At 48.2% G+C, this 27,618-nt stretch overlaps 1 protein-coding gene and 2 pseudogenes across 1 annotated transcript in view; all 3 read right to left on the reverse strand.

Moving 5' to 3' along the window:
- LOC118003425 overlaps positions 1-171 on the reverse strand; it is a 649-nt pseudogene extending 478 nt beyond the window's left edge.
- Positions 172-8,268: 8,097 nt separating this feature from the next.
- Positions 8,269-8,934, reverse strand: LOC118003132 (annotated as a pseudogene).
- A 5,036-nt stretch (positions 8,935-13,970) lies between these two features.
- The window catches only part of DUOX2 (dual oxidase 2), a 20,116-nt gene continuing 6,468 nt past the window's right edge, over positions 13,971-27,618 (reverse strand). Inside the window, exons 4-24 of the mRNA XM_034994608.1 lie at positions 27,350-27,468; positions 26,847-26,984; positions 26,515-26,628; positions 26,113-26,315; positions 25,614-25,799; positions 24,400-24,625; positions 24,227-24,320; positions 21,950-22,131; positions 21,357-21,426; positions 20,877-20,960; positions 20,170-20,348; positions 19,795-20,025; positions 19,514-19,613; positions 18,784-18,833; positions 18,388-18,515; positions 17,992-18,145; positions 16,076-16,308; positions 15,695-15,853; positions 15,200-15,355; positions 14,963-15,091; positions 13,971-14,657 (exon numbers count right to left, since the gene is read on the reverse strand). Of these exons, the coding sequence (XP_034850499.1) occupies positions 14,535-14,657; positions 14,963-15,091; positions 15,200-15,355; positions 15,695-15,853; positions 16,076-16,308; positions 17,992-18,145; positions 18,388-18,515; positions 18,784-18,833; positions 19,514-19,613; positions 19,795-20,025; positions 20,170-20,348; positions 20,877-20,960; positions 21,357-21,426; positions 21,950-22,131; positions 24,227-24,320; positions 24,400-24,625; positions 25,614-25,799; positions 26,113-26,315; positions 26,515-26,628; positions 26,847-26,984; positions 27,350-27,468 (3,058 nt within the window). The 3' untranslated portion in view covers positions 13,971-14,534. The remainder of the gene's footprint in view (positions 14,658-14,962; positions 15,092-15,199; positions 15,356-15,694; positions 15,854-16,075; positions 16,309-17,991; positions 18,146-18,387; positions 18,516-18,783; positions 18,834-19,513; positions 19,614-19,794; positions 20,026-20,169; positions 20,349-20,876; positions 20,961-21,356; positions 21,427-21,949; positions 22,132-24,226; positions 24,321-24,399; positions 24,626-25,613; positions 25,800-26,112; positions 26,316-26,514; positions 26,629-26,846; positions 26,985-27,349; positions 27,469-27,618) is intronic.

Below are 27,618 nucleotides of genomic sequence, written 5' to 3' on the forward strand. Positions count from 1 at the left end.
AAGAAAGAAAGAAAGAAAGAAAGAAAGAAAGAAAGAAAGAAAGAAAGAAAGAAAGAAAGAAAGAAAGTCTTGCTCATTTTGCAAGGCCCGCACCATGTGACTGAGAAATTTATCTCCTGCACTGTTCAAGGCTTCCTGAAAAGTATACTTGTTCTCCATCTGCTTCACCATTTTGGCGGCTGGGGTCTGACAAGCAACTGTAAGGATTAATGAAAGTGAATCTAAAACTCCGGACAGAGCTTAGATTTGAAATCTAGCTTGGTGAATGGCACCATGATTGTGCTTAATAAGGCCCTGCCTCTCCCTCACCAAACCTTGTCTCTCCATCTGGTAAATGAGCAGGGGAGCTGATCCCCAAGACTTTTCCGGCTCTGTACCTGGAGTCTGGAAAGGCACTTGGAAGTATGTGAGAAGTTCCCAGGGTGGCAGAAAAGGCCTCAGCCCGGCACGACCCAGCACCCTCACCTCTTCCATAAACCTGTCAGGGCAAGAGCAGGAGAAGTAGATCTGGAGAGCTGACAGAGGGGAGGATTGGGAACCGGGTCACTGTACTCAGGAGCTGTCTCTTACCTGGCTGCCCTAGGCTGCCCCCTGAGACCCGAGGAGGCCCTGTACCCAGGAGCCCTGAGCAGTTGGTCCCAGTGGGACCAGGACCCCCAGAGGCATGAAGGTATCCCCCCTGGTTAGCACAGTGCCTCGCACACACAGAAGGAGCTCTAGAAATACCTGTAGCTTCATAAGCAGGCAGGCCTGCCTCTCAGTTCCAAGCCATTGCCGTCCTGCCCCATCAGCTTGAGCTGACCACGGAGTGGCCAGGAGACCTCAGCAGGACTCATTGTGTAGAAGGACAAGTCAAGCCCCAAGGACCCAAGAGGGGCATGTCGGGAAAGTGCAGCAAGAGGAAGGCTCACCTGAGCCTTGAGCCCCCAGCCCTGGAGGCCCAGGAGACAGCCTGGAGTCCAAATAAGATGGGGACCAGCTGCCCACTCCAAACCTTTTTGGCTTTAAGAAGGATTGTGAGGGACCCTCTGGTGTGGTAAGAACAACACTGTATCAGGAGTTCTCGGTTCTGGGACCAACACATCCCCCCCACCCCAACTAATTTCAGGAGCGCTATTTAATTTGTGTGTGTTCTTGGGCATCTGTAGTGGGGTCAGTAACTCCTCTCCCAGTATCATTCTCACTTATACAATAGAATACTAAGCTGCTGTGAGAAAGAATGAGGGAATAATCATAACAATAATGCCCAAATGCTTACTACGGTCTGCGCCAGACGCTTCTAAGAATGCTAGATGTCTTAGCTCAGGTCACCTTCAAATAACCCTGTGGATTAATATCATTCCCCCCATCTTAAAGCTGAGAAAACTGAGGTACAGAGGTTAAATAATTTGCCCCATTCCCACCCCAACCTCATATATGCATATGTTTGAATGTATGTGGGGAAAAAATTTCTATGAGGATAGACACCAAAGTGTTAATGGCAGTTAACTCTGGAGGAAAAAATTTTGAGATTTTGTATTGTTTGAAGGGAGGGGAACAGGAGGAATTTCTTTTTTAAAATCATATACATTTCTCTATTGATTGAAAAAATATACATTTTTTAACCAGGACCGTTCATCACTTTTGGAATTTAAAAAAATGAGTAAGGAGGAGGCGCCTGGGTGACTCAGTGGGTTAAGTATCCGACTCTTGATTTCAGGTCAGGTCATGATCTCAGGGGGATCATGTGGGATTGAGCCCCTTGTTGGGCCCCTTGCTCAGTGGGGAGTCTGCTTGAGATTCTCTCTCTCCCTCTCCCTTTGCTCCTCCCCCCCTCTCTCTCTAAAGTAAATAAATAAAATCTTTTTTAAATTTAATTTTATTATGTTATGTTAGAGAGAAAATGAATAAGGGACTCACAATTCGCTGGTTTTCAGACTTAACTGCAGAAGAGCGTAAGTAGCCGCGTGGGCCCTCAAGGCGGGGGACACTCTCCATTCCCAAAGAGGCTTTGGCTGGAGCCAGTTCCCAGAAGCAGGGAGACAGAGGGAGGTACCCCCTCGCAAACAATTAGAACCCTACCCCTGTCCCCAGCAGACCCCTGTGCAGGCTGGGCAGGGTGATGTGTGACATCATGGGCCCAAGGGTGGGTCATGTTGCCTCAAGGACTGTGGGGTGGGCCCGCCAGTTCTGAGAAGCCGGCTGCCTGCATGCTTCAGCCATGAGGCTGCATCCTTCATCTTTTTAATTAATCACCTTCTGTATCCAATGACCAGCAGAGTGACTGCCAACAGCGGGCCAGGCTTTGGTGCCTCCTGTGAGTCCCCAGATGCCTGCATCTTTTGGTCTTAGCCGTGTTTTGTGGGCTTCATCACCCTGAGTTTTGTTTTTGAATCATCGATGAGCCTTCCAGTGCCAGAGGAATTCAGCCGGTCCTCACTGTGGCTTTGGCCGTGGCGTGTATGGCTTCCTCCCTCGGACCCGCCTCGCTTTCTTCTTTTGCTTCCTTTCCCTGTATGCAATTTCTGTGGGGGACTTTGTGTTTTCTGGGTCCTTGAAAGTTAGGTCAGATGAGAACATCACCTCACCTGGCTAGTTTTTTAAACTGGTTTTTACCATAAGAATCTTTAACAGAATATTTTCATCCTTTCTACTACCGATTTCGTATTTTAATCTTGCTTGAGAGAAATATGGGTTTAAGTTTCCTCCCTAGCCTTATTAACCCTTTGATATCATAGCGTTGTCTAGAAAACCCTGTGAACCTCACTGTTCACTTGCCTGGTAGTTCTCAGGATATCGAAGCTGATACACCATTTAATTAGACCTCATGCCATTAGACGTGACCTCAGTCTTTCAGATCACTTCTGTGTTCGTGTCCCCACTGTTACTATGAATTATTTCTACAGCCCATGACCTCTGTTGGTGAATTCTTTCAAGGTTTCCATTTCTTGAAATATGCTCCCAAAGTAGCAAAATCAACTGGGGTCCTTATCTTATGTTGCTAGTTTCTTTTCCTTCATGTTGTGGGGCTTTTCTTTCAGGCTCTTCTCTTTCCCCAGGCTTCAGACATGAGGCTCAAAAAAATTTATTCTAGCTTTCTTAAAACATCTCTTACCAGCCCCCCCCACTCACCAAGTAGTGCACCCACATTTATATGATTCTATTTGATCTCATCTCAGAATTTACAGACTTGGCATATAGTTGTACAAGGAAATACGGAGGATTGGGTCGCACTGTGTGCTTTACAAACATTATCTCATCTTGCCCTCACATTAAGGGTCAGTGCAGTGATGGAACTTGAATGGAGATGACTGGCTCGTGGGGGTTTGAGCTCAAATGACAGATCCCTCAACCACAGTGATGCTGCATTTTCTTTGTGATATTCTTGATCACAGTGTGGCCCTTGGACCTTGATGTTCTCTCTGTTCAGCTCCTAGGTACGTGGTGGGGGCAGGGTGGTTTGCCTTATAATCAACTTGTTTAATTTGGCTCTATTTAGCCTTTCTAGGCTAGTATTCTTGGCATTGCTAATTATTTGCTCTCCTGTAAAATGGAGATTTAACTCAGCTGAGAAACAAAATGTCCCTACCTTACCTCAATCCCCCTTTTCGTAGAACCCTACATAGTTAATAATTTGGAGTATGTACTTGAAGATATACCCCAAAGGCTATACATACACTATGTCCATTTATCTATGTCATACATACACAGATTTAATTGTACAAAAATGGGATCATGTCCTCATTACATATATTTACATGATAAGCCATGTAGGCCCTATTCATTCTTTTTAATGCTAAAATTATTCCATTGAATGGAGGTACCATATATCATCTTTTTTTTTTTTTTTTTTAGGAACAAAGATATAATGAAAGATCTTTTTCACAAGAGTGGGTTAAATACACACAAGTGGTAAATTATAGAGCAGTTTTAAATAAACCGATCAAAAACCAAAGAGTGTCGAAGATGTACAAGCGTGTGGCTGCACTTGGGGCCGCTGTGGCCCCTGGAGTGAGATCACAGCCCCTCAGCCCGGGACGCACGGACACAGTGCTTCCAAATGACGTGCAAGCGAAATCATCAAACAGGCGCTCGATGGAAGACGGCGGCAGCCAGGGGGCCAGCTCCACCCCACCGGCCCTGCCCTTCCTGGGCAGCCTTCACTTCCCGAAATGCCCAGTCCGTGTGTGATCGTCCAGGGCAGAGCCCATAGCAGACATGGATCAGTTGACCGTGTAGGCAAAAGCCGCACCCGACTACAACAAACAAGTTCGCCAGGGCGCCGCCCAGGAGTCCGTGGTGCCGGTTGGCCTGCTGGAGCCCCGCGAGGTGCGGCCCAGCCCCGGGCGCGTGCCCGTTGGGGAGCTGAAGCCCGTTCTGACCACGGTGTGGTTCCCCATCTGGAACCACATCTGGTAAGGGGAGAGCCTGGGGTCGGCTACTGAGTTCATCTTGGGCTTCCGTTTTTGTTTAATTTCCTCCACGCCTTCATTATCCTGTAGGTGGGTGTGTAGGATTCTTCCAATATGTTGCCCTTATAAATACAATGAATTTTATTGTACATATATCTTTCCACATAAATACATAAAATATTTCTGTAGGATTGTTAGAAGTAGGATTTCTATGCTGAAGATTTTTTTTTTTTTTTTTGAGAGTGGAAGAGAGCACAGGCCAGGGGAGGGGCGGGCGGGGGGGGGAGGGGAAAGAGAGACAGAATCCTTAAGCAGACTCCCTGCAGAGCGTGGAGCCCAATGTAGAGGGCTCCATCTCACAACCCTGAGTTCATGACCTGAGCTGAAATCAAAAGTCAACTGCTTAATGGACTGAGCCACCCAGGTGCCCATGTGCTGACGGATATTAATGCAATTTTCAAGGATCACCCATCTGCTCTGTTGGGGAGGCAAAAATACTTTCCTCTTTTCTTTCTTTAAGAATAAATGCTATCTAATCAATTGGATATTTGCAATTCTTCAGCATTTCTCCCACTGTTTCTTCCTTCTTTAGGTTCCTTTTAACCACCTTTTCCCTTGTGAGGGTGAAACACTGATTTAAAAAAAAAAAAATTTTCCAAGCATTTATTCCATGCCAGAGACCATTCATAGAAATGGCTAAGATGGACATGGAGCTGACATTTAATTGAGGGTGGTGACTGAAAGGAAAGAGATGATAAACACGACCCTTGCAGGTTGAGACATTATATAAAGTAAAATATCCAGGATGATGTATTAGAGGATGTTACAGTTTTCTATTGCTGCACAAAAAACCAACACACATCAAATGGGTTAATACAGAAACACTGATTAAAAAAATTTTTTTTTGACACAGCTGTAATACAAATTTTGATTTGACAACAACCATCACTGTAACATGTCAACTTTTCACTTTTCTCTGTTGCCAATCCTTGCTTATACACAATTATAATTTTAAGATATCTCTATTTTTTATGACTATGAAAGTGATATATACTTATTATTAAAAAAATCACAGAAATGTGTAATTAGAAAATGAAAGTCACTCTCAATTCTACTCCACCCCCAAAGATAAACACTATTAACAATTTATAAATATTTTCTTAGTTACCTCAAAACATAGATTTGATTTATATTTACCTAGTAATAAATATTAGCCATTTTTATATGTTTACAAAATCTTTGTAATTACAGTTTCTCCCAAAAGACTTGTTTGGACTGGAATCTATTTTTTTAAAAAGATTTTTTTTTTTTAAGATTTTATTTATTTATTTGACAGAGCGAGCGAGCGAGAGAGGGAACTCAAGCAAGGGGATAGACTATATATACTATAAATGTAAATCTTTGTCCAGATTTTTTATCATTTTCCTGGGATAAGTTCCTACAAGAGGAATTTGGGAGGAGAGGGCTTAAATATTTTAAGACTCTGAAGATTTTTCCTATCCTAAATCTCTAAGTATGAGATTACTCATCTAATGATTTTCATTGTAAGTGGTTACATAATACTGTTTGATTCTGTAGTTTACTTAACTATTCTCTTACTGCTGGATTTCCAGATGTTATGGCTGTCTCACAGGCTGCTGAGAAAATTAAATGAGAGAGCATAGTAGGGAACCCAGCCCTGCGCCTGAGAGGGCAACTCCATTACTTTGGAAAGAGCAGGGATTCTGAGATTTCATGGGACCTGGGTTCAAATCCTGATTTTGCCTGTTACCAGATGGGTATTTGTGGGCAATTTGCTCCCTGAGGTTCAGGGGCCTCCTCTGTACAATAGGGGCAACAATATTTCCCCCAAAGGGTTAGTATGAAGATTAAATGAGGAAATTTATGTAAATGCGATATAGAATCTTAAATGTCAGTTCCCTTCCCCTAGCCAATTGAACCTTGAATGAGAAGCCTAGGAAGCCTTTTTCCTAATATGGGGGCTTCCATTTGTTTGAGATGACAAGTGTAGAAGGGAATAGTGAAATTTTAGGTCTGGAAGGGGTCTTAGCTTAATCCCTTTATTTTCTTGGTGAAGAAATTGAGGCCCAGAGAACTCAGGTGACTTCTCTAAGGTCACACAGTGATTTTAGTAGGATGGCTGGAGATAGAATCCAGGTTTCTATTTCAGCATCCAATGTGTTTTGGGCAGTCTCTCCTAGAATCTCACGGCCAGCCTCTCACTCTCGGAAAAGTCACATTATGATTCATCTGAGGTCACTCTCCAGGGAGATTTCCTGTGAAATGGCTGGAGAGATTCTCACACCCTTTATAGAATTCTTGGAGCCTGGGTCAGGAGGTGATCAGCTCACTTTGTCACATTCCATTTCAGGCAAGGCCAGGATGGAGTGACTTCCAGATGATTTGGGGGCTAGGTATCTCTAGAGGGTAGGGCAAGCCTCCTCTCTTTTCTGGGGAGATGAAAAATTGGTGGAGTGGTCACACAGGTCAGGTCTGGACTGGAAACAAGGCGCTTGACATCACTCAAGACCCAAACACTCCAGGGATGCCTGGGTGGCTCAGTTGGTTAAGCATCTACTTTCAGCTCAGGTCATGATCCCAGGGTCCTGGGATTGAGCCCCGCATCGGGCTCCTTGCTCAGCGGAAGCCTGCTTCTCCCCCTCCCTCTGCCTGCCGCTCCCCTGCTTGTAATCTCTCTCACTCTCTGTCTGACTCATAAATAAATAAAATCTTAAAAAAAAAAAAAAAAAGACCCAAACACTCCAAACTCCTCAGAATATAGAGCTCTGCCTTCTGGATCCTCAACTTCTCTTAATGAAAGTAATAATAAGACCAATATTACTAGATGCCAGGCACAGTAAAGGGCTCTCCACACATTATCTTTGGCTGAACACTTGTAACCTACAAAATGAGGCACTGAGAGTTTCCTTTGTTTGCTCAAGGTCACCCAGCTGGGTCTTTTTTTTTTTTTTAATACTCAACAATATATTTTATTATATTTCTCAGTAGTGGTTCCTTTCTTCCCCTTTTATAAAACCCAACTAAGGCTTTAAGAAAGGCTTAGTTTAATATAACTTACTATATAATTAGTTTTTCATTTATACATTGTAATTTAATTTTAAAAAGCCCAAAAATATGAGTTACAATGCATATTACTTTTGACAATAAATGACATATTTAACACAACCTATTCTGTATAATAAAAAATACTGTACTTATTTTACCATCAAAAGCTATCTTGAGAAACTTTCTATACACATTAAGTAAAAATACTAAACTAATATGTCAGTACTTCCAATGTAAAAATAATTGGGTTACCTAGCACTAATTTTTGTAACTACTAATCTTACAAATTGAAAATTGCTTTTCAAACCCATGTTCTAAAAACTGCATTTTGGAAATGCTTTTTTTTTATGATGGTGGCAACATATAATGATGAAAAGAATATTTAAGTTATCAAACAGTATAAAAATACATATGACTACATAAATATGAAAATAGCCCCATTTCTTGACTTTAAGTGTAGACCTATACCTTTCTTAAATTATATCAAAAATCTTAGAAAACATCTAGTTAACTAGAATATACAGAAAGACTGTAAACAGACTAGCTGGAACAAGGCTTTATCAAAACCTATAATGATAAGGCAATTTATTCAAAACACCTATTAACTAGAATAGAGTAGTCACAGTGGGAATGACTTGTTTCTATTATTTAACAGCAGATATTGTAGTCTTTTATTCCTAAATTCAATTACATCAAAAGAATAAAGTGTTAAAATTTCACTTAAAGTAATCCAGTTTCATCAGTTTTTAGAGAAATATAATACTTCAAAACAATGAAAATAAATCAGTGTGTCTTAACAAACTAAATTCATAAATGAAGTTTTAGTCTTCTTAACAGGTATTGGCCAAAACTGAAATTGTAGAATAATCCTCACATACTCTGAGTTTAATTTAGATATCATCAATGTCTTCGTCATCATCTCCAATATCATCAAACTGGATTTCATCATCATCTCCAGGACCAAATGTATCTGTTTCATTGATTTTAGTATGTTCTGGAAGCTCGCCATATGCCTTCAGACTTCTAGCTTCATCAGCATTGTACTTTAAAATTACATCAGCTTTGTTATCCGGGTAGTCTCAAAGACCAACCAATATAATGTCAGAGGTATTTATCCAAACCTTTTTTCTCAATTTTCCTCTGATATGACATAATCTCTTTATACCATCAAAACACATAGCTTCTAATCGTCCATTTCCCAACATTTTAATTACCTGAGCATACTCTTGTCCATCCTCTTTAAACACCAATTCTCTTTTTTCAGATTCATTTTCATTCTTACCCCTACGCCTGTTTTTACCTCTTTTACCTTTATTCTTTGGCATGGTGGTGACTGCTACCTTCCGGCGCTTTCGACTTCTTTCCCGTGGAGGTCACCCAGGTGGGTGCAGTCCAGTTTGACTCAAGAGCCCCTTACTCTTTGGACATCTGGGTGGCTCAGTGGGTTAAGTGTCTGCCGTGGACTCAGGTCACAGTCCCAGGGTCTTGGGATCAAGTCCCACATGGAGCTCCTTGCTCAGCGGGGTGTCTGCTTCTCCCTCTGCCTGCTGCTCCCCCTGCTTGTGCTTGTGTGCGCTCTCTCTCTCTGACAAATAAATAAATAAAATCTTAAAAAAAAAAAAAAGATTCTCTCTCCCTCTGCCCCAGCCCCATGCTCACATATGCGCATGCGCAAAGCTTTCTCTTAAATAAACCTTAAAAAAAAAAAAAAAAAAAGAGCCCTTACTCTCAACTACTTTGCTAGATTGGCTCCACTTACTCAAAAATTCTTAGCAAGTGAGTGGGAAGGTTTCCACATCTTATCAACTTTCTCTCTTCTCAAGTGGGTAGGTTTCCACATCTTGTCAACTTTCTTCTCAAGTGGGGTAGAAAGTCAGTCTGGAAAGTTGGAAAAAGAGGCAAAGAGCTAGCCTTCATTCCTTTCCTATAGAGCTCAGCCTCAGCACCTCCCCGTCCTCATCTACTCCCTGCCTGACCCCAAAGCTCTTCCATCCAATTTCATCCTCATCCTCATCTTCTCCATCCTCATTCCCATTGCCATCCAATCCCACCTGATTCCTTCTTCATCCCTGTTCCATTTTCATCCTTATCTTTATCCCTTTGAGGCAGAATTTGCGTTGGGCTTTGTCCCAAGGCCTGAGATCAACATCTGTGACCTGAGGTAGAGGTTTGTTCTCTTTTACACTGTTAGGATGAACGTTTCCATGAATTTCCTCTAAGTCCACTTCCCCAGTCCTCTTTCCCTGAGGTATTTTTGTGGCTTCCCTTGTTTACATAATTTTCCAGAATCTGTCCTCTCCCCTACACCCACTTGTGTAGTCGATGACCTCATTTTCTCAACCCAAAGGCACATCATGTGTTGGCTGCCTGTTCCTGGCTTACCCCAGGGGCCCTTACTCTTATCTCAGCAACAAATGGCTTACTAGAAATCTGGGCAAGGTTAGACTGAGCAGCCAGATCACAAGAATATATACCTAGTGTTGACATCTAGAACCTGGCTGGAGTAGGGAGTCAGAACTGAGGCCAGGCCACCTGAGGCTATTCAAGATCATGATGGCACGTACCTCTGTTGGACTGGACATGCACTTGACATTGTGTGGTGTCTGGTCAAGCATGATCATGGAGTCTTTAGGAGATCCTCAGGCTCTAGCATGGCAGGGAGGGTAGGGCTGAGTAGAATGTTATGGATAATCATGGCAGCCATATCAACAACATTCTCTAGTCTGGCAAGGAGAGGTGAGTTAAGATGGGGCAGATAAATACTTTGAGTAGTCTTTAGAAAGGAATAAGGAAGGCACTGATGGGCCAGATTTGGGAATAAGCTAAGGTCGAGACTTAAGGGACTAGAGTTTAGGATTAATCACTGGTTGTGCACCAGTGAGGAGCAGGAGGGCTGGAAGCTCATAGGCTTGATGGTGTTAATAAATAGGTAGATTAGGGCGCCTGGGTGGCTCAGTCGTTAAGCGTCTGCCTTCGGCTCAGGTCATGATCCCAGGGTCCTGGGATCGAGTCCCACATCTGGCTCCCTGCTCGGCGGGAAGCCTGCTTCTCCCTCTCCCACTCCCCCTGCTTGTGTTCCTGCTCTCGCTATCTCTCTCTCTGTCAAATAAATAAATAAAATCTTTAAAAAATAAATAAATAAATAAATAAATAAATAGGTAGATTAATAATCATCACATATTGCAATTATATAATACATTCTTATAGTATAGTGCAAGCCTTGATAATTTTTTCTTTCTTCTTTCCTTCTTTCCTTCCTTCCTTCTTTTCTTTCTTTCTTATTCTTTATTTTCCTTCCTTCTTTTCTTCCTTCCTTCCTTTTCTATTTTTTTTTTTTAAATGCAAGTGACTAACTTAACTTTGGATTTTGACTGAGGCATTGGCTCAGTCAGTTGAGCATCTGACTCTTGGTTTTGGCTCAGGTCATGATCTCAGGGTCCTGGGATAGAGCCCTGCCTTGGGCTCTATGCTCAGTGCAGAGTCTGCTTGTCCCTCTCCCTCTGCCCCTCCCCCTGCTCTCTTTCTCTCTCATAAGTGAATAAAATCTTTAAAAAAATGGTCAAAGTACCAAAGAAGACATACAAAAGATCAACAGGTACGTGAAAAGATGCTCACTATCACTAGTCATTAGGGAAATGCAAACTAAAACCTCATGCCTGTTAGAATAGCCATCATCAAAAACATAAGAGATAACAAATGCTGGTGTGGCTAAGAAGAAAAGGGACCCTTGTGTACTGTTCTGTTAGGAGGATGGTAATTTGGTGTAGCCACTGTGAAAAACAGTATGGAAGATCCTCTAAAAAGAAAACATAGAGCTACCATATGATCCAGCAATTCCACCTCTAGACATATGGTGGATATGTCTAAAGGAAACAGAAACGCTAACTTGAAAAGGTATTTGCACTGCCATATTCATAGAAGCATTATTCACATTAGCCAAGACACAGAAATAACTCGAGTGTCCATCAGTGGATAAATGGATAGAGAAGTTGTGGTATGTAAGTATATATATGGAATACTATTCAGTCATAAAAAATGAGGAAATTCTACCTTTGTGGTGACATGGATGGAGCTTGAAGGCATTATGCTGAGTGAAATAAGTCACACAGAGAAAGATAAATACTGTATGACCTCACCTATATATGGAACAACAACAACAAAAGCCTCCAAACTCATAGAAAAAGAGATCAGATTTGTGGTTACCAGAGGTGGGAGTGGGGAGGGGGAAGTGGAGAAAGGGGATCAAAAGGTACAAACGTCCAAGTATAAGATAAATAAGTACTAGGGATGTAATGTACCACATTACATTAGCTAACACTGCTGTGTGATATATAGGAAAGATGTTAAGAGAGTAAATCCTAAGAGTTCTCATCACAAGGAGAAAAAAAATGATTTTTTCTTTTCTTTTTTTCTTTTTATGGTAGTTACATGAGATGATGAATGTTAGCTGAAGCTATTGTGGTGATCATTTCACAATACATGTAAATCAAACCATTATGCTGCACTTCTTAAACTTACACAGTAATAGAGTGATACAGGTTAATTATTTCTCAATAAATACAGAAAAAAAGAGGCAGTCATTTAAGAGATGGTTATCTTGAATAAACACGTTGCCAGCCACACGACTAGATAAAGAGCCAGGCTGCGATCCCTCCCACCTCACCAGTCAAAGCTCCATTGTTTTAGAAATCTATGTTGAAGTTTGTTTGATAACTGACTTCTTGAGCTGCTTGTTTTTTCTCCTTCTGTACTTTCAATTCCCACTCTTATGGGGTTTTTAAATTTTTTTTAGAGGTGGTGAGGGGTAGAAAGAGAATCTTAAGCAGGCTCCACGCTGGGGCTCAATCTCACAACCCTGAGATCATAACCTGAACCAAAATCAGGAGTTGGATGCTTAACTGACTGAGCCACCCAGGCACCCCTCTTATGGGTTTTTTTTAAAAAAAGATTTTATTTTTAAGTACTCTCCACCTAACATGGGGCTCAAACTCACAACCCTGAGATCAAGAGTCACATGCTCCTCCTACCAACCCAGCTAGCCAGATGCCCCTCCACTCTTGTTTTAAATTCACCAATAAAGAGTGAGCTTGCAAAACCCTAAGCACCCACCCTCTACCCCAGTAGAAGCAGAATCCCAGGCCCGAGCTATGACCTCACTGTGTGGCCCCAGGCGTGTCATGTAATTTCCAATGCTTACAAGTAATAAACCTCATCTCTTTCAAAGTCTCCTGATGGTTATTCCTGAGGGCGTCTTGCAATCATAAGGAGAACCCCAAGGGCTGGTCCAGTTACAACACTGATTATTGGTAGGCTGAGACTGGCACACAACACATACATTTTCTCATCTGAATCATTTTCTGGGCCAGAATTGCTACCTGACTTCCTAATACCCACATAGACATTTTAATATATGAGGAAACAGACTCAGAGAAGTTAAGGGTTTTTCCTTTGTAGCTACTTAGGGGTAAAGTTGGCACCAGAATCCTGGGCTCTGATCCAGCGTTCTTTCACTTCTGTCAGAGAGATTCCTTCAATATAGAGGGTTGGGAGCCAAAGGCATTTGACCTGTAGGAAGATGTTGGGTGGGACCAATGAGGAGAGGAGCCTGGGGCAGGCATATGGAGATGGGCAGAAACTCTCCCTGACACAGGTTGGCTGGAGAACTCTGTGACCCAGCAATTCCACTCCTAGATATATACCCAAGAGGAATGAATGCATTATGTCCACCAAAGGCAGGTGCGAGAATGTTCATTGACGTTTTATTGAGAATTATCAAAAACTAGAAACAACCCAAATGTCCATCAATAGAAGAATGGATAAACATTTTGGCACATCTCTATAGTGGAATACAACTCAGCAATGAAAATGAATATACTACTGATATACACAACAATATGGATGAATCACAAGGACATTGTGCTGAGTGAAAGAAGCCAGTTTCCAAAGGATGCATTCAGTATGACCAAAACTAATCTGGAGTGACAGAAATCACATCAGTGGTTGCTTCTACTGGTTGAGGGAGACTGACTGGAAGGGGTACAAGGAAGTTTCTGAGGGTGATGGAAATGTTCTATATCTTGACTTGGGTAGTGTTAACACATGTACACATAACTTTAAGATTTGTACACTTCGCTGTATACAAATTATACTTAAATTTATATTTAAAAAAACCTAAAGCTCAGCTTTTCAGGAAAGGGTCAGTTACAGAAGGAAAAGGAAGTGTCTCAAAGAGCCGAGTATGGAGGTGAAATCCCAGGCTGCCTCCTGTGTGGGGTGACCAACTTTGTCTGAGTTGCCTGGGATTGAGGCGTTTCCAAGGACAGGAGACTTTCAGTGGTTGTATGGAGAGAGTCCTGGGCAAACCAGGACAGCTGGTCACCCCGCTCCCGTGGGAATAGGGAACTGAGAGGGAGTTTTGGGCATCTGGAAGACAGGCTGGATTCCGTTGGTCTCAGAGCCCAGGGGCTGCTCCACAGGCTCAGAAAGGGGCCACAAAATGTTCACAGCAGTAGGCATTGCTGGTTGACCACTGGAACATCAGCACTAAGGAGCCATGCTTGTTCTCTAAGCTCCCTTTAGAAGCAAGAAGGGGTCGGGAGCAGAGCTGGAGGGACAAGGCCTCAGAGACTGAATAGAGTGTGACTGTCCAGGTTCAAAGCATCATGGCTTCTGAGGTAGGCTCTGAGGTGAGTCCCACTTAGCTGTCTCTTCACATCAGAGATCCCCACCCTCATCCCTCAAGTGCCTTGGCCAAGAAAATACCAAAGCAACACATCGATTTTGTGCAAGGAAAACAGAGACATGGGGACCTATCAGAGGCAACCGCTGTTGGACCTCTTCACCTCTACTGATGTCACAAGGCAGGAGCTGTCCCCAGCCTGCTTGTGTTTGCCATAACCTGCTGTAACTTGAGCCGGAGGGGCCTTCTCTACCTTCTCAGAGCATAGGACAGATGGGGCCATGAGGGAGGGGCGCTTCCAGCTTTCTAGCTGAGGCCTGAGGTGGATTCTGACAGAGAAACTGTTGGCAGGGCTGCCCACAGAGGGGAAACAGGAACCAGGAAGTTCTCGGAGGTTCTCAGAAGTTCTCGTAGTGATGCACAAAGTGGGCCTGGTCCTGCCTGTTGATGAGCTGACAGGCCTTCTCTACATTCTTGGTCATTCCTGGAGGGCCACAGCTGAACACCCCAATCTTCGGTACCTGTCAAGTGTGTTGAGGGGAACGGTTGCAGAAAGGAGAGCCCTAAAGGCTTAAGATGCTCACCCCTGGGAAGAAGCTGCTTCTCAAGCCTGCTGGAATGACCAAGGCATTGACCCCGGCCCTAAGGAGGAGGTTTGAGCTGGGGGCAGCAGGGGGTTGGGCTTGAAGACTTCCTCCACGCTTGACCCTATCCTGGGGCTGGCATGGGGTGGTCTTCCCCTCAGATTACATCTGCAGGGTGCTTGAGGGCAGGATGTCCTGGAAGGGGAAGGTCAGGGTCCCAGGACAGGTGGGGTGGGACTGACCTGCGGGTGGACCTCCTGCAGGGACTTGAAGAAGGGCTCAAAGGGGGGGCGGCCAAAGTGGGTGATGGAACGCAGTCCCGTGAACAGACTCCGGTTCAGCACCTTCTGGAAGTGCCGCTCACAGATGTACTGGGAGAGGAAGTAGAGGAGGAAGGTCACAACCAAGCAGAGCCAGGGTCAGTTCTTACTCTAGATGGTGACCCACCTAGCCGCCCTGGCTGGCTGGCCCTGACCTACCAGCATGGTGGTCCTGAGGTCAAACTTCTCGGCCAGCTGGGTGATGTAGATGTGCACGGACACCAGGTCCTGGCGGTCATTCTCCTCCACCTCCCGGATGATGTCAGCCAGCCACTCAAACTGCCGCTGGGTTCGCGTCACCCAGATGAAGTAGATCTGGGGACACATGGCGGGAGCTCAGGACCTGGCTCAGCTCAAGTTTCCTCCACTCCAGATGCCTTCACCTGAGAGGCCAGAAAGCCTCTGACCACCCACAGACACCAAACCTCAGCAGCCCCACAAGCTTTTAACCAACAGACCCCAGCAAAGGCCCTTCTTTCTATACCTCCTACCCTCCCTCAAATGTTGGGCACGTGGACAACTGCGTACGAACAACCCCAGCAGAGTCAGTGTCTAGGAGCTTAGGGCTTTTCCTCATATTACTCTGCTGTGACATGGGGACACAATCAGGCAGTCTGTTCCCATTCCTTCAAAGAATGGGAGAGAGACACTCACCTTTTTACAGAGCATTTGGCTGCCCAAGGATGACTTGAAGACTAGGTCTTTGAGGATGGAGGCAAAGGGGGTGACCCCAATGCCCCCTCCCACCAGCACTGACACCTCAAACTTATGCCACTCCTGGTGGCCCTCTCCAAATGGTCCATCAAGGTATAGCTGCCAACCAAAGGGAGAGAAGAGATGAGCCTGGTCTGGCCTCAGCTCTGAGGTTGGAAATGGGCGTGGGGCAGGGAGAAGAAGGATATAAGACATCCCAGCCTCTTCTGAGGCACCCCAGCCTGGACTTGCACTGGCTGGAGCTTCTAGTCTCAGGGTTGGGGAGGGTGGGAACCCTTTGCCAATGCTGAAGCCCCAAAATTGATTCCCAGTGGTGGACACCTTCGGGTATCTGGCACAGCCATCTCCCGTTGGAGGTGAGTAGATCTCCCTGAGCCGAGTGGTCCAGGGCCCTGCCGCCCGGATGTGCAGGCTGAGAGTGTCCTCATGGGGTGCAGAAGTCAGTGTGAACGGGTGGTACTCAGTGGTCCCCAGAGCCAAGCAGGCGATCCGCACCCACTGTCCCGACTTGTACTCAAAGCCTTGGGGCCGCTGGAACTGCAGGTGGGTGACTCCTGGAGGTCATGGGCAGGCAAGGGCAGGGATCAGAAGCCTTGCTCCTAGTACCTGAGGACTGGCAGATACCCTGTCTTCTCCACACACCTGAGGCACCCTCCAACTCCCACCCTGACCATAGCTGAGCTTCAGGCCTGTTCTCTCTTTGTTAAAAAAGTTCATTAAAAGAAAAAAAAAAGTTGATTTGTGAGTACTGCAGAGTGCAAAGGGTGTACTAACACCATGCTGAGGCTTTGTCCTTGAGTAATCTTAATTGACATAAAGTTGAAATGAGGTTAATTTTCTTACTTAGTCCTGAAGATTAGATGGTCCCACAATAGCTAAAATACCTGGGAGCAGGGGGACAGGGTCAGGCACAGGGAGTGGGCATACGGTCTGAGCAAGTGGAGTTCCTCGGGGTGGGAGTTGGAGGATCCCCTTCTCTCTTTCCTGGGTAACCCAAGAGTTGGGTTTCTCTGCTCTGGTTCCAGCTCTCTCCTCCCCTCCACTCCTTATTCCCATGAAAGGCCCAGGCCCTATACCACTGTCCTGAATATCAGCCTACAGGTCAGGGGACCTCAGGTTCCCCAAGGACCATCTCAGTGTTTACCAAACCTCCACCATTTGAGAATTACCTTTGTGATGGGCCATTTCTGGACACCTCTGCATTATTGTTTACCTAATGTTTTTCTTTAAATTGACTTACTTTTTCAATTTGATTTACCTTGACAAACTTCAGATCACTAAGATGGGTGGAAAACCAGTATCATGTGTTCTAAATAGAAGGCACCAAATTTTTTCAGATTTTAACTGGATACTGTTTGGTACCTGACCATCGCTGAGCTTCAGACCCATTCTCTCTTTGTTAAAAAAAGTTGATTAAAAGGAAAAAAAAAAAAGTTGATTTGTGAGTACTGCAGAGTGCAAAGTGTGTACTAACACCATGCTGAGGCTTTGTCTTTGAGTAATCTTAACTGACATAAAGTTGAAATGGGTTAATTTTCTTACTGAGTCCTGAAGATTAAATGGTCCCACAACAGCTAAAATCATCTGCCAGCCTCCACAGTGATGTGAACCCCCACTCTGGTCAACAGGGACTCTCAAAAACAGGCTCTCGAAATGTGGGCCAATTGCCCATCTCTGAAGGGGGGCTATTCTAGGAGAAGGGAGGGGTATATATGGTTCTCCAAGCTGCACCCAGGCCACACACAAGGTGGGGGGTCTGTGTTGTCCTTAAACCTCTCTGTATGAGGCCTGGGTGGCTCAGTCATTGAGCTTCTGCCTTCAGCTCAGGTCATGATCCCAGGGTCCTGGGATTGAGCCCCCCATCCGGCCCCCTGCTCAACAGGAAGCCTGTTTCTCTCTCCCGCTCCCCCTGCTTGTGTTCCTGCTCTCGCTCTCTCTCTCTCTGTCAAATAAATGAATCACATCTTTAAAAAAAAAAAACAAACAAAACAAAACAAACAAAACACCTCTCTGTATGCACTTCCAACTGCCTCTTCTCATGGTCATTTCTCATTGTTTGCAAGTCGTCCTGGGGGCAAACATAGCTGGGGCTCCGTTCTCATCAGGAAAGTTGCACGGGTTCCCCAAGGGGCTATCAGAAGCCTCAATGGTGGTCTGGAGGCCTGGGGAGCTGTCTCCACACATCCCATGAGTTGGCTTCCAATGTTCCCTCCCTGGGGTCAGGCTGGGTCTGGTACCTGAAGGCAGCAGCTCCGCCTTCACCACGCTGATCTCCACCTTCTTCCGGCTCAGGCTCACCAGCTTGTCTCCCCCATAGATTAGTGCCGGGACCAGGAAGTAGATGTGGAAACGGGGCAGCTGGATCAGGCCGAAGCTGCCGTGGATGATGAGCTGGAGACACAGCCAGTTAGTACAGCTCAGGCCCAGCCAGGCCCCCCTCATGCACTCCTTTTGTCCAGACACTTCCTGCCTGGGCCCTCAGCCTGGGCTGGGTAGATGAAGCTGGTATAGACTTTAGAGACTGGGGTCTCCCACCTCAGGGTCTCACTCTGAGATCTTAGGTCCAATTCAGCCTGCTCCCTACCCTGCTCATCCCTGCCCCATGGCCTAGCCTTGCCCAGAGGAAGCCTCACCAGCACGTAGAGCAGGATGTAGAGGTGGTGGGTCAGCCAGAAGCCCCGGAAGCTGCGGCGCCGGAAGTGGTGGGAGGCGAAGACATACATGATGGCCAGGACCAGGAGCAGGAGCACCCCTGTCATACCTGGGAGCAGGGGGACAGGGTCAGAGAATACTCTCAGGACCTCTACGTGGGCTGACAATACAACAGAGCATTCCCCCACTCTGCCCTCCTTCTCCGACCTCCCTGGCCCCCAGAACAGCTTGCTTGCAGGGGCTGCAGCTGGGGCTTGTCCTGGAGACTAGAAAGAAACCATGACCACTACAAACAAGGATGTACTCATGGGAAGATGAAGACAAGCAGAGATCCTCAGACAGAACCCCCAGACTTCGCATACAGTCCCACTCCCTACCTGGGACCGTCTGGAAGAACCACCAGTAGAACTTTTGGGGAAGCTGGGACCTGTAAGACAAAGGTATATGGAGCTTCTGGCTGGGGTAGGTTTGGCTCCCCCGTTGTCACAATGTGATGGTGCTCCTGCCGGCCCTGACTGCTGAGTTTATTGGGGCTCCACTCAGATGGCCACGGGTCCGTTCCAGGAACATGGCACCCAGCCTCCCATAGATCTACCCTCAGCTCTATCGGTCGTTCTTCCTCCTGTGTTATCTTGAGCTCTCCTACTGTAGCTGACATTTGCTTCGTAAGCTCCGTGGGGGCAAGGGTGTGGCTCTGCTCTGCTCATTGCTCTAATCCCTATGCTCAAACAATGCCAGGCATGGAGTAGATACTCAGTATTTGCTGAATGGTTGTGTGAATCTGGCCTGCTTGTTCTCTGGCACCTGGATGGGCACGTAAGATGTGCTCCATAGATGTTTGCCCAGTGAATGGACGATAGGCTAAGATGCCACACTCTATGCCAGGTACACGTGGGAAAGGGTCTCCAGTTCATCTCCAGAACATCTTTCCTGGCTAATCATGGCCAGCTTCCTTCCAGGGCAAGGAAGTCACCTTTCAGTTTCCCCAGCAGGCTTCTCACTCTCATTCAAAGGCAGAGTAGTGTGTCTAGGGCCATCTATTTCTTTTCCATTATGCCCTTCAGCCTGCCCCAAGTGTCCCAAGAGGGAGCCCTCCCCAGAACTGACCCATCATTCACAAAGACGTTGGGGAAGATGCAGGCCAGCAGGCTGAGGGGACTGACTGAGAAGATGAAGACATTGACCACGTGGCCAGCACTGTGCAAAACTGAGAGAGACCCTGTTAGAGATGCCACCCAGGGCCAATGGTACCTCCCACCCTGAGGGACAGAGGAGGCCCAGGGAGGAGAGAGGGGAGTATAAGTAGCTCCGGTCTCCTCACTGTTTCCCCCACAGCTAGACCCAGGGGGCTGCAACAGTGGGGGCGAGGGTGCCCAGGAGCCACGCACTGGCCAGGACAACAGCAGCCATGGCAATCCAGCGATGGAAGTCCACGGCGGCGTCGAAGGGCACGTAGCGGTTGAGGAAGGTCTCTCGCAGGAAGGTGATGAGGTTGCGGCACATGGTGAGCAGGATGTAGGAGAACATGAAAGAGATGCTGGCGGCCGTGCCCCGGGACAGGATGATGCCCACAAAGGTGGTCTCTGCGATGCCCGAGGGTGGCGAGGCAAAGGCATAATCTGGGGAGGGGGCGAGGGGTGGATCAGCATGGCACAGAGGCTGGAGGCCTGGGCCTGAGTCGGCACACCCGGGGGCCAGTGGGGAGAGCCACCAGAAGGCTCTCCACATCTCCCTTCCTACTGCCCACAACCCGGAGCTCTTACAGTAGGCCCGCTCTGCAAACAGGCCCGCACAGATGGCAGAGAAGACGGCAACGCACACGATGTGCCGCCGGTAGTTCTCCACGAAGCGCTTGTACTGCCGAAGCTTCTGGGCCAGGAGGCCCCGCTGCATCTTCTCCTTCAGCGCCTCCGTGTACAGCCGGGGAGTGGGCCCCCCCGCCCTGCAGCCATGGGAAGCAGGTGGCCGTGAGACCAGGGCACCCCAGCCTCCCCTGAATGCCACCCCATGAAGGAGACCTGGTAACCTGGCAGGGTCAAGAGGGGCCAGAACAGATGAAGGAAACAGCATCCAGGGAGTAGACTCCTCTCCCCACCCCAACTTTCACCTCTCATCTTTACTTGCTCCATCTACCCCCACTCTTCTGTCTCCCCACTACTCCACTTCATCTTCCTCTGTCCGTCTGTCCTTCCCTCTTGCTGCTCCCTGCACAGGCCTTGCTGCTGTGCCCAAAGAAGGCAGGAGCCAGGAGACCCCTTCCTGCCATCTCAGTATTGCCTCTGAGTGCCAAGTCCCTGCCTGATGATGAGGGTGCAGAGGTTGGAAGATGTTGAAGAATCCTTTGACTCTGTGGCCCACCAGTCAGGGAATGAGACACATGACCTGGTGTGTCCAGGGGGCTGGGCAGGGCCAGAGACTCTGAGACTTCTCCCCATGTTTCCTTGGGCCCAAGGTTCTGGAAAATACTCACTTTTTGCCAAACCTCTTCTTCAGCCCAGGGCCTCCCAGCTCTGGGGCTTCTGAGGCAGGGAGCTCCAGTTTCTGGGAGCAGGAGCTGAGAAATGGAAAATGGGGCTTATTCTCCCCTTGTCTTTGCAGCCAGGAGAAGAACCCCCTTCAGGAGATGGGGATGGATCCTGGGACCCATCCCTGCCCAGAGAACCTGTCCATAAAACTGGTCAGAGAGAAGCCAGGCAGGAGAAGCAGGGCAAAATGAATGAATATGATCCGGTCATCTGTTTTAGAGAAGGATTCTGTCCTGGAGTGGCAGGGAGAGAGCCAGGCTCCTGAGCCACATGGGGTGTGGGAAGCACTGGAATTTGGAGCAGGATCAATCATGGACTAAGAGCTACTTTCAGAGGGCAAATACCTGGTCCCAGGGACTGACTCAGCCAGCCCTACTTCCTTCATTTCTCTTCAGGGGACCTGCCGATACCCCATTCCTGCTCACCGTTCCCCCGGAGTCCGAGTGATGAATGAGACTCGACAGCTGATGTTTGGTTTAAAGATGCCTCCAACACCTGAAGTGAAGAACGAGAGTCTGGAAGCGTGGGAGACTGCTCCCACCCACTTCTCTAGGAAGGCTGCCACCGCACTTGCTAGGGACTTTGTCACGTTCTCATCTCTTGTTCCTGCCTTGTTCCCCTCACTGCCCACACTGAGCACCCATTGTACACAGGGCAGCCACTGCTAGATGAGGTGGTGACTTGGCACAATTAGGAAAGGGAACCGCTGCAGGCAGATGCAACCCTGCATCCTTTGTATAAAGAAAATAATGCCTCTTCCTCTGACTAGATACGCCCCAGGCCAATGTGCATGAGCTTAGTGAGTAGCATGTAAGCTGGATTTCAGCCCACCCTGACCTCTCAGGAGGCATCTTTGTGCAGTGCACAAATTGCACAGCTGTGTGTGACACCCTAAGTGCCTGGCTCTATACTAGGCACAAAAGACTTGGGGAGAAATAAAACCTGGGTCTTATCCACCAGTAACTCTCATTTTGAAGGAACACCCCTCCCTGACTCCTACCACTTCTTACATACACACCTCCACCTTTGATGCAGAGCTGCGTGAATCGGAGCTCGCTGTCATGGTCCCGCAGCATGAAGTGGAAGTCCTCCCACGTCAGCTCCTCCTTATCCTGGAAGCCGGACTCCCGGAACATGGACTCCACCACCTCCTTCAGCTGGGCCTTGGACAGGCAGTTGTTGGAGATCTCGATGAAGGACCTGGGGGAGGAGGAGAGACAGAACCACCTGTCATCTGGCAAGGTCAGGTTCAGGCAGGCACAGGGTGGGGCGGGCCCCAGATTATCTAATGTGGTTACCAGTGACCCGGGAAATGGCACTGAGAAGGTGTTCAACGAGCCTGCAGCTGATGTGAGGCTGGGTGGGGTGGCCAAAAGTTTGAAACTGAAAGTGACTTTGACCAATTAGAGAAAGCAGCCCTCAAACAAGGGGGCATTGAGAGGTGAGATGAACGTCCATTTAGTGTAGGGACACTTCCAGATGGGCCATGGACTTCTCGCGTGGCAGGCTCTCTGCCCCCTCTCTCGTGTTGACACATCCCACGCCACCACTGGCCTCCCCCTTTCACAGTCCAATGGGGGCACAGATAGCCCGGGTGTGGGGGGAGGAGATGTAGCTACAAGGCTGCTGCTTCCTTGTGCCAACACCCCAGGGTGCACACAGGGGTGTCTCCACACCCCATCTGATAGAACCCAGAGTGGCAGATGCAGCGGCCATACTTTTTTCTTAGCTTGTGCTTTGGGATACAAACCAACCAACCATGCACGTTTGTGTGAGTCCAACAGAAAAAGACCTTTGTGTGCATGGCACAGCAAACACATTAAAAAAAGGCATCGTCCAAGTGAGACTGAGCAAGAGTCACAACTGGGTAAAGGAGGAGATGGTGGTTGCTCAGCCCTGGGGGTCAAGGACCCTCTCCTGGATTCCCTAGAGCCTCACCCAGGCCTGGGCCCGCAATGGCACACCCAGTGAGGGATGGACAGCAGCCGGCTTCACCCTTGCCTTTTAAAGATTGATTGATTGATTGATTGATTGATTTGAGAGAGAGAGATTAGGGGGAAGAATGGAGGGAGAGAATCTCAAGCAGGCTCCACGCTGAACATGGACCCAATGCAGGGTTTGATCCCCCAACCCTGAGATCGTGACCTGAGCTGAAATCAAGAGTCGGACACTTAACCGACTGAGCCACCCAGGCAGCTTCACCCCAGCCTTTCAGACGCCCATGCCCAGTTGTGGGATCTGGGCTGCAAGAGGGATGCGGCAGTTAGGGGGAATGCTGAAAGCAATGGAAAGGCTTGAGGTAGGAAAGGTAAAAGACTCCGCACCATTTTATGCATTCTATTTATTCATTTGCTCATTTATTCCACCTGATTCAGGTAAGTTTGTTTTGAATACCTGCTGTGTGCCAATCACAGAAGAGGTGCAGAAGAGGTGGATGCAGCGGGAAACAAAGGAGAAATAAGACCCCTGACCTTATGGAGCTGAAGAGGACTCTATTACCGAAACAGTGTCTTCAGGAATAAGAAGTCTATGCACTAAAAACTGGACTTTTTTTTTTTTAAGATTTTATTTATTTATTTATTTATCTATTTATTTATTTATTTGCGAGAGAGCGAGAAAGAGAGAGAAACAGCACGAGAGGGGAGAGGGTCAGAGGGAGAAGCAGGCTCCCCGCTGAGCCGGGAGCCCGATGTGGGCTCGATCCCAGGACCCTGGGACCACGACCTGAGCCGAAGGCAGACACTTAACCAACTGAGCCACCCAGGCGTCCTCAAAACTGGTCTTTATCAGCACACCATAATCAGAAATAGCTTACGCAGCAGGAAGAAAGAAGGTTTGGAATATAGAGGAACTTCCCATGTTTCTCCTCCCACATGTCATGGTGATTAATACAGGAAGAGTGACCAAGGTCATCTGTCCTCCATCCATTATTTCACAGTGCAAAGCACAGTGTTATGTATGGTAACAAGAGTTTACAAAGGTCCAAAGGCATCCAAAACGGGCTAGTAGACTTCTGTTATTAGTCATATTGGTTTGGTTGTTGTTTGTTTGTTTGTTTTTAACTAGGGAAGGAGAATTTTCTGGCTGGTATAGACAGTGCAGATAATAGACCCTCCTGGAGGCAGGGGCCTGGCCAGATAAACTTAAGAAGCTGGAGGCTCTGAGAATCTAGGAAGCAGTAGCTAAGTCACCTTTCAATACAGATGGTCACATAGCCTCCTCGCCCACCCTCTGATTTGACTTTCCCTGTTTCAAACAGCAGGGAGTCTCAGAACTGGAAGGGCCCATACCATACCGCATCATGGTGAAGAACTCATCCTTGGAGAGGAAGCCATTTGCATCAAGGTCATACATGGTGAACATCAGGTGGGACTTGTCCTCTGGGGAGCCTGGGAAGAGAAAGAAGGATGCAGGTCACCTCTGTGCTGAAAGATTGCTGGTTCCTGGAATGGCCCACCCTCCCCCTACCTTTCATGAAGACCACCAGGATGTCCAGAAACTCCCGGAAGGACAGGTAGCCATTGCCATCTTTGTCAGCCAGGGAGAACATGGACTCCACAAACATGTCCTGGGGCTTGAGGCCCAGGGACTCGGCAAACTCAGCTCTGCTCAGCTCGCAAGTCAGGGCCTCCCGTACCTTCTGTGATGAGTCCAGGGACAGGGTCCCTGCGTCCGCCTCGTCGATGTCCAGCACCTGCACTCGGGCAGCAGCAGAGGGAGCGAGAGAGAATGAAGTGAGGCCTGGGCTGGATACAGTTCAGTAACCCTTTCCATCTCCCCGAAGTCCAATTCAGAAAGGGTGAGCCCTGGTGGCCATTCCCGGTCCTTAGATATACTTCTGACTTGGGCCTCTGCTCTCCTGTTGAGGTGGTGACTCAAATCTCTAGCAGCCAGTCCATTTTCTCCCTGGACCCAAGATCCAGGAGCTTTATAGAGTAGGAATGGTGCTAGGTCTCAAGGGGGGAGGGTGGGAATGAGAAAGGGCAAAGATGGGGTTGCAAAATGAAAGAGCCTATACTGGGGACAGAAGATGAAGTTGACAGGAGTGGAAAGGCAGAAAGAGGCTAGGGATATGTTCTTTTGTCAATTTAGACAGGGCTACCACGTGCCTGATTTGGTCTCTGCCCATTGTGCAAAGATTTTAAAAGTCCTATACATGTAACTACCATTTGTTAAATGCCTACAATGTACCAAGCACCTGGGCTAAACACTATACATAGAACAGTGTTTTTCAAACCTGAAAGTGTATCAGAATCCCTTGGAGGGCTTGTGGGCCCCAACAGCAGAGTTTCGGATTTACTAAGTTGGGTGGGGAGTGCTGAGGCTTTATATTTCTAACAAATCCCCAGGTGAGGTCCGGTGAGGTGGCTACTGCTGGTCCAGGGGCCACGCTTTGAGAACCACTGATATGGACTATCTCACTGAATCATCACAGCAACTCAAGGTGGTGGATCCTATTTTAATGACTGTTGAATAGATGAGGAAATGGAGATACAGAGCAGAGATGATGTGACTTGCCCAAGGTCAGGCAGGGAGGGAGTGGCAAAGCTATGATTCAATCAAGGCTGTCTGTCTCCAGCCCACAGACCAGAAGCTTAGTTCACCCTGTGTAGGATCCTGTCCAGCCCAAGTTCCCTCCAGCCCCTGGGCCAGGTCCTGTCTCCAAGACACAGCCATGGCACCTGGGCAAACAGGTGTCTGAAGAAGATCTCCAGGATGCGGCCCCGCTGCTGCTTGGTCACAGCCCTCCTGAACAGCTCGTTCTCGCTCATCTCAGCCACGTCAAGGCCCAGAGCCCATTGCACACAGAAGTCCTGCAGATGCTGCACGAAGGTGCCCCGCTCCTCGTCGGAGTTAAACAGTAGTACCTGGGTGGGAGGAAACCTGTGCTGGTGCTCGGAGCTTCAGCTCTGGCGCAGCCTCCCCTCAAAAGGACCTTGAGTTTAGGGAAGGGGAGAAAAGCTGCCCCCCCAATCCATCCAGGCTGGAACCAGGTGAGTGGCCCAAGGGGGGGGTCAGAGGGAGGGTCACGTGGAGTGTAGGGTCTGCTGAAAGGGTGCCTCTCCCCAGCATTGCCTTCACAGGGGAGCTCTGCAGCTGACGAGAGGGTGAGTTGACAGGACTGGCTCAGAGAGGGGAGATGGAGGAGCCTTCCAGGCAGGGGAGGCAGGACGGCCATACCAGGTCATACTCCTTGGGGATCTTGAGCAGCAGGGTCCGGCGTCCACGGTTACTGGACAGGATGAGGTTGACCTGCTGCAGGGGCTGCAGCTGGACCATGCGGAGCACAGAGAGCCGCCTGTCCAGGACCTGCAGACGCCTGTCTGGGAGCAGCTGGATGGTGATGGGGTAGCTCTTCTCCCTGGGGCCCGGCCACTCCATTGCTGGGGAAAGGACGGTTGGGCAGAGCGGTTCAGCAGAGGTACCCAGGCCCCTGACCTCAAGCCAGTTCCACTCTACCAGTCTGAGCAGGCCACCCCAAAGCCTGGCTTTCTCCCCATATCTGTACCCTGGTTTTTCTCCCAGGGCTCCCTATCCGGCCCCCGAGCTCCCTCCCTCCTTCCCTCCCCCCTCCCATCTCACCTGGCACACCATCTTCGGCTGCTTCTTTCTTCACACTCTCTTTGCCTTTCTTCTGTAGCCTCTTGCGCTCTCGGCTCCGGAAATGGGCCACCACCCCAGAGATAAGCAGACTCACTGAAAAGGATCAGAAGGAGCCAGTGGGGAGGGAAGCCCCTCACCTGCAGCTTCACTGAGGGTTCTGCTGTTGCCCCTCCCTTCACAAGGTCCCCTGAGCCGGGCTTTGACGGTAGCAAGCTCGTCCCACAGACCAGCAGGTTATGAGGGGCAGGGACAGTTGGCAGGCAGGGGGACGGGCAGGGAAAAAGAGGTAGGTGAGGGTGTGAAGAGCTCACCAAGCGGAAGACAGCAGAGAGCCACTATGGTAATGCCAAACCCAGGACCACTGCCCTCGAAGTAGTCCAACATGGTCAGGGGCACACAGCTGGGCAAGCCTTGGGTTGTGAGCTGCTGAGGCTGAGGGCACGGGGCACCTAAGGGAAAGGACACAGAAGGCCTCAAAGTCTGAGCACCTCACTTATGGCCAGGCACTCCTCCTCTCTCTCCAGTAAAGGACTAGGTACCATTCTCCTTCCAGGCCCACCTCTCTGGAGCTTGTTCCCCTCAGTAAGTTCCCTTCCATAGCCTGTTCTCAGCACCCACCCCAGCTGGCGCACAGAGTGCAGCCTGCAAACTAGTCCAGTCCCTACTAGGGGAGGCAGCCTATTGCAGGCTTCCCAGCACCACTGCGAAGGGGCTGCCTGGCACCTGCTTCCCCGGACAGGACCAAGTGATCCGCTGCCCCCCTCCTTGCTCCTTTCTCTGGTTGCCATTCACTGTGTTCTCCCAGGCCACCCACCTTCATGCCAGATAAAGACACGGGGCTGCAGGGCACTGGGGTCCACGTTGGTAACAGCCACCAGCACATCCCAAAAAGTGGTGTTTCTGATTTCTGCGATTTCCTTTTTGGAGAACAGCCTAAGTTGGAGAAAGCCAGGAATTGTTGGGATGGGAAGGGGCCGCCAGCCTCCAGCATTCTCGGACCCAGGGACCCAGATGAGGGAAGAAACCCAGAGGGGCTGAGGAGCGTGGGAGGCCAGCTGGGAATCAAGGGCCCATGGGGCTGCT

This window comes from Mirounga leonina, unplaced genomic scaffold, assembly GCF_011800145.1.
Source record: "Mirounga leonina isolate KUSES-001 unplaced genomic scaffold, KU_Mleo_1.0 Mir_91, whole genome shotgun sequence".
NCBI lineage: Eukaryota > Metazoa > Chordata > Mammalia > Carnivora > Phocidae > Mirounga > Mirounga leonina.